The sequence below is a fragment of the Sturnira hondurensis genome, unplaced genomic scaffold (genome assembly GCF_014824575.4).
Source record: "Sturnira hondurensis isolate 20B ecotype Veracruz unplaced genomic scaffold, ASM1482457v3 Scaffold0009719, whole genome shotgun sequence".
NCBI lineage: Eukaryota > Metazoa > Chordata > Mammalia > Chiroptera > Phyllostomidae > Sturnira > Sturnira hondurensis.
Genome location: NW_028082350.1, coordinates 12991368 through 12997854, shown reverse-complemented (window position 1 = coordinate 12997854; position 6487 = coordinate 12991368). Strand labels below are relative to the sequence as shown.

Below are 6487 nucleotides of genomic sequence, written 5' to 3'. Positions count from 1 at the left end.
CTGGCCCTTCCCTTTGCTACTTACGCAGTCACTTTGCGTCTGTTTCCTCATCTGCACAGTGGGCGCATGTGCCTTCCCTGTCCACCCACAGGGCTGTGGTGCAGGTTACGTGAGCTGGAGAGCATGAACGTGCTTGTCAGGCAGTAAGGCGTGCCCAGAGGTGAGGTAAGTCAATGAGTTAACGAGGACCGGGCCTCAGAAGGGGGCAAGCACGAGACATGAGCCCTGGCATTTCTCACCACCCACCTTGTACTCATGCCCATGAAGACCAATTCAAGGTACACTCATGTACCTTCCTTTAATGTGTTGCCTTCCTGGGCCATTTTGATTTTAAATGACTGGAAGGAGGGAAACTCAAAAGCAGGCATCGATGATGCAGAAACACAGGCACCATGAGATGTGTGTGAACGGGAATGTCTGGGGCAGGGACAGCGCCCAGCTGAGCGTCCTGCACGGCCCACTGTGACTCCGCCCTCAGGGAAGGGAAGTGCTCCCAAGGATGTGCCTGAGCCCTGAGCCGTGCCCCTCCTCACACTGCACTTGGAGGGCAGTTGGGGCAGTGAGGGGAAACCGGGCACTGTGGGCAGGTGGGCCATTCGAGGACTCAGCCTGTGTGTCCTAAACGGCCTTCCAGGTGCGGATGAGGTCTCAGTGGATTGTTCGCAGTACGGTGGGCTTTTCTAGAAAGCTGTCGGCCGCTCCTGGCCTCCTGGACTGCTCCGAGTGGAGGAGACACGGAGTGACGGGGGTGCCGTGGTCTCAGCCCCTATGTCCCTGTGTCTCAGGGACATCTGAGCCTCTGCTTCCGCTCGCCCTCCCCCATTCCGACTTGAAGGAGAGCCACAGTCTGTCGCCCCCACCCATATTCGCCAGGCTCCCGGAGAGCTTCCCGGCCCGAGCCCCTGGCCAGCAGTACACCTGGGGGATGGGACTGCGGCCTCCGAGAATCGCAAAACCCGGGAAGGGGGGACCCGGCCTCTCTTGAAGGAGTTGGTCTTCCAAATCTCTCCTGAGGACTTTATTAGATCTTTTAGAGCAAGGAGACCAACAAGTGCCTATTTACTCCGGCCTGTGGGGTCACCCCAGACTCGAACCCCAATCTCGCAGAGTCTGGCCCTGTGGCCCTCGTCTCCTGTGCTCAGGCCCGGCTCCGGGAGAAGGCGGGCCACTGCGGGCCCCTCTGCGCATCATGGTGCCCATTCTCACCCACCTGCTCCTCAACAGCGTGGCCGTCCCCGTCTGCCCAGAACACGTTCTCCTCCTCCCCTAGGGCCATCTCTTCCCCCGAGAGGGACTTGTTGTCCCCCCACAGGGCCTTCTCCTCCTCCAGAAGAGCACGCTCCTCGACCCACAGAGCCTTCCCTTCTTCCCAGAGCGCCTTGTCCTCCTGAAGAAGGTACAGGTCTGTTTCCTGCAAGGCCTTGTCCTCCTTCCAGAAGAGACAGTGCTTTTCCCAAAAGGCTTCCTCCTCTTCCCGGAAAGACTTTTCTATTTCCCAGAAGGCTTCCTCCTCCTCCCAGAAGGCTTCCTCCTCTTCCCAGAAAGGTCTGTCTTCTTCCCAGGAGCTCAAGACCTGGTCCTGGAAGGCACGGATCTTGCCTCGGAAATGCCACATCGCTGCCCTGAAGTCTTCTATTTTCCCACGGAAAACTCCTATCTCTTCCAGAAAAGCCATTTCCTCCTGCAGCTGGTCGATTTGTCTCTTCCGGCGCATGTTAGGCAAGGAGCCCAGCAGCGAGCGGAAGCAATCGAGTCCCATCCATTTACACACCTTGAAGAGAGACATCTTCCTGCTCAGCCAGGAGAGTGGGCTGGCCATAAGGGACCACGGGGCTGTTGGCCAAGTCTGGGTCAGCTGGTCAAAACCTGAGGGGGCACCAGAGAGGACACGTCCGTGAGTGTCACGTGGCAGAGGACGAGGCCTTGAGTACGTACCATCTGATTTGGGAAAATTTAACCAACCATTTCTTTCTGTGTCCCCTTGATAGTGTTTGAGGAACAAAGATAGTGTTTGGAGAGAAAAACATGCTTGGTTGTTCTGGCTTTAAACTGAAGGTGCTGTCGATAGAGTCAAGCTCCAGGCAGCTAACATCACAGAATCTCAGGGAACAAGGAAAGTGCTTCTCAACTAGGGAAGGGAAGGGAGGGGAGGGGAGGGGAGGGGAGGGGAGGGGAGGGGAGGGGGGAGAGAATGAGCGATCTCCTAGTTTCGCCTAGGAGATCAGCTATCAGAACCACCCGCAAAGATTGGTAGCTGCAAAGGTGGGCCAAAAGATGAAAAGAGCTGGGCGCGGGAAGCCTTTGGAGTGCAGGCGAGACCGAGGGCGTTCACACTCGGTCGTGGCACTCGTTCTTCCCATTGGGAGCTTTCTGGGAGTCGCTGCCAGGGTCTGGCCGCACAGCGCACTGTGGGGCAACACGAATCCCTTCGGATTAGCAGGATTTCTCCTTTTTCTGTTTTCTGACGTGGGAGAGAAGGAAGGACAGGCAGCCAGTGCACGTGTGTGTGTGCGTGTGTGTGTGTGTGTGTGTGTGTGTGTGAAGAGAGGGTGGCTGCACTGTGGGCAGCTGGTGGCATCGCCATCCACCCAATCACACAAGCCGGAGCCTGGAGCTCCTCCTCGACACCTTCCTCCCTGTCCCCGGACTTTGAAATCCCTCAGCCGGCCCTGCCAGTGAAGATCCTTAACGATTCTTGAACCCACAGCCCCTGCTCCATGTCCTTGACCATGACCAGTTCAGGCCAGGATGCCAGAAGTAGCCCGACCGAGTACAGAGTTCACTCACCCATGTTCCCTGATGCTGTCGCCCCAGGGGTGCTCGAAACCCGTCAGAACCCCCCGGCTTGAATATCTGATCCGAACGCCTTAGTAGGCCCTCTGTAACTGGACCCCCACTTGTCTCTCTCCTGCTACCCAGTCTCCATTCAAGTCCAGATCTGAGATTCAGTGACAGTGGGCCACAGCACTCAGTTCTCTGGCCACGGCCGCAGTCTCCTGCCTCCACACCAGGGGGCGTGCAATGTCCTCTGTCCAGGTTACCTTTTCCTCCCATGGTGGGCTTGGGTTCCTGCTCTTCCTTTCCCCCTGAAAGCTACCTGGGCCTCCAAAGTCCATCCATGCCTCCCCGATGCTCCCTGTCCCTACACTGTCCCCTTGCTTACTTCTCACATGTGATTGAAATTAAGGGCGAACAAGCCTTGCCGCCATTCCTGAACCCCGATATTTAACATAAAGCTGTACGTGTAGGAGGTAATGATGCAAATGGTTGGATTGAACTGAATTTCATTGAATTTTGGGACTTGGATTTTCTGTTGTATTATGGTTATTTGTCTTATTCCTACTATTTGCATAACCTAGTATCTTGAGGGGGGAGGTGCCTCATTCTTCGAGTGCTCCCTCGCTTTCTTTTTGCTGGGAGAACAGCTAGCCGGCCCTAAACAAGGGTCTGTGGACTTGGATATGGGCGACTCTGTGGACAAAGCTGCAGGGCCACCTAGGGTTGCCTGATGGCCGTTGATAGCAGTAATCTCTCTAATTACAACGGAGATATCATCACGACCTGCTCACTTACTCATCTTTTTTATGCAGGGCACTTTACCTACACTGCCCATTTAATTCTCTCAACCACACTAGGAGATAGATACTGTGTTGATTCATGCCATTTTGTAACTAAGAAAACTGAAGCTTCAGTGAGTTTAAAACCTGTTCCGAGAAGCACGGAGACGGGTTGAGACTGCCGGAAGGCCACGGCAAGGACCAGTGTGAACTGTCCCTGCACACCAGTGCTGCCCGCCTCCCCTGACCTGGCCGCCTGGAGCTCCTCAGACGGAAACAGTCGCCCTCACTGCCATTCCAGGCTGTTCTCGCTGGGTGGCTTTGCCCGCTCCACTTCCCCTCGCTGCCCAGGGCTCAGAAGTGCCCCCCTCTAGACAGACAGCCTCCCCTGACTCTGCCTCAAGTTCAGACTCAGCAGAAGCCCCTCCTGCCCCACCAGGCACGTTTGGTCTCCACCCCCCCACACACACACACACACTATGTTGGGACGTAACACATGTTCTGCAAAATGTCAGCTGAGCCAATGGCAGTCTCCTGGGGTAGAATATCAGAAAAAAAATCAGCTCTAAATTGTTCTCCTTACCATTGAAATTACCTTTGAGGAAGAGAAAAGTAAGTCCAATATCAAATATGTAGTTGTGCCTTTAGATATAAAGTACAACACAAAATGGTAAATGGGCATCTACGTAGCTCTAAAATCACACGGAAACATGCCCAAGCTCCGGTATCATGCTTTAAGGCCAGGAACTTATTTTAGGGAAGGTGTCACTCTACTCTTGAAGCCCATATTCAGCCTAAAGCCAATGGTTACTTACTGCTTAGCTGTCTGCCAAGTCCTCCTTGGCTGGGCAAGTCCTACGGCTCTCCGAGGACAGGCAGTCATTGTCATGTCAGATCCTGAGTGATGTCATGTTCACAGGCCCCCCAACACTGTTTGCAGGAAGCCCCCCGTCCTCTCTCAGTCTCAAGTCTCAGGGAGGTGTGGACCAAGATGGAGCCTCAGGGAAGAGGCTTTAAGGAGCAAAGAGAGAACCAGAATGTTCTGACAGATCTTCCCATTGTCCATTCTGACCTCAGCGGCTAGTGATTGTTACATCACATTCTGTCCAGGCTGCATGCAGAGCAGACTTCTGGGAAATCACGCTTCAGTGAGGGGTTCCTGTGTGATAGACTACTTCTCTTGCTGCTGTCCCAATTCTCTCTTTGTCTTTGACTATTATGTGTCTACATATGGCTCCCTTTGCATTTATACCACTTACAGTTTGCTGAGCTTCTTGGATATGCAGATTCGAGGAATCCAACACCTGGATTCCTTCAGGGACAGTTTCTAACCAAAAAGAGAATAACTCGGAATAATAGTTTCTATTGACTGCCAGTTCCCCATTTAGGGGCCCCTAATTCTTTTCTATTTCTTCACATGTCTCATGAGTTTTTATGAAAATTGGACCCTAAAATAGCATAATTTATTTGTTATTTATTTATTTATTTGGTGTAGCTCAGTGGATTGAGCACAGGACTGTGAACCATAGGGTCACCCAGACAGGGCACATGCCTGGGTGGTGGGCCAGGCCCTCAGATGGGGGTGCGTGAGAGCCAACCACACATTGATGTTTCTCTCCCTCTCTCTCCTTCCCTTCTCTTCTCTCTAAAAATAAATAAAATAACATAGATAATACACATTTAAGTAACACCGTCCTAAATTAATTGAGTTATATTACAAACACTATATATAATATGGCAATCCTGGAGATGAGGGCCCCTCCCTCAGGTTTGTTGTCATTTGTGTTTGTTGTTGTTTTGCTATGTATTTGTTAAGTGACTTTCCTGGATTAATTCTGAAAAGCATGTATTTTGGGTCATGTGTTGTCACTGAAGTCTGCCTGGTCAGTTTAGGGTCAGCTAACGCCTGAACTGAGAGGGTGCCTCGAACAGACTCCTGAGGGGAATGGTGGGTGCGGGTGTTGGGTGCGCCTTCGACGCTCAGACAGGTGCTTTTCAACCTCGCCTTCGCCTCCTCTCCCTGTACGCGCAGGGCCTCAGGGTCAGCCCAAGGTGGACGGCTGCGGCCTTTTCGGGTCCTTGCTGGGCCCACGCACAGCCATTCCCAGGAATATGTCAAAGTTTTTTTAAAGCTTCTATCACATTCTCCAGTTTTTTTCTTTTAAGTTATCGATCAGCCTCTTATTGGCTCCAGCTGGTAACACTGCTTCAGGAAACTGTGATATTACCAATATGAAAAAAAAAGTCAATGCCCCGAGGTTAGGGCTGTTTGCACAAAGGAGGCGTCGTGTGAAGTTAAATAAAGATGAGGTCTGTGGATGAGGCTCTTCAGGGGACTGTCGGACAAGCACATTAGTGATGCTGCTTTGGAAATAAGGGTGTGTGACTCCCTTCGCGGAGTCGTTCTAGAAGCCCCAGTCATTGTTTTTAACCATTCTTCTTCTCTAATATGTGTACTCGAGGCTATCAATTTCCTAACTTGCATCTCACATGTTTTAAAACGTCGCATTTTCATTATCGTTCAATGAAATGATTTTCTGATATTCATTGTTACTTTTCTTTGACCCACTGGCTACTTGTAAGTATATCCCTTGATTTCCAAATATGTGGGGATTTCTAAGGGACATTTTTGTTACCGATCTCTAGCTCAATTCCACCCTGGTCTTTGTCGGCACCAAAAGGGCTCCTGTCCTCCTCTGGCTGGCAGCCTGCTCACCTTGACTTGCTCAGGGGGCGGTGTGGCCAAATGTTGCAAAGGAGATTCAAGTCGCCTCGTACACCATCCTGTCCTCCAGCGGGGCCCCCACTGCATCCCACCACGGAGTGATGGGGTCACCTTGGATTCAGGGCTGGAGACTGGCAGGGTCCAGGATGAGTGTGAGACAGGCGAGGCACCCCAGGCACAGGATTTAAGGAGATGCCTCCCTCAG

General features: G+C 52.3%; 1 protein-coding gene across 1 annotated transcript; it reads right to left on the bottom strand.

Moving 5' to 3' along the window:
- Positions 1 to 974: 974 nt before the first annotated feature.
- On the bottom strand, positions 975 to 1819 carry CCDC70 (coiled-coil domain containing 70). Its single transcript, XM_037057372.1, has one exon. It carries the CDS (start codon positions 1817 to 1819, stop codon positions 1139 to 1141), a length of 681 nt encoding a protein of 226 aa, XP_036913267.1. The 3' UTR covers positions 975 to 1138.
- Between the last annotated feature and the right edge of the window lie 4668 nt (positions 1820 to 6487).

Bases quoted from the DNA above. Each gene is read 5' to 3' on its own strand.
- CCDC70 (XM_037057372.1), bottom strand. From the start codon at position 1,819: ATGGCCAGCCCACTCTCCTGGCTGAGCAGGAAGATGTCTCTCTTCAAG.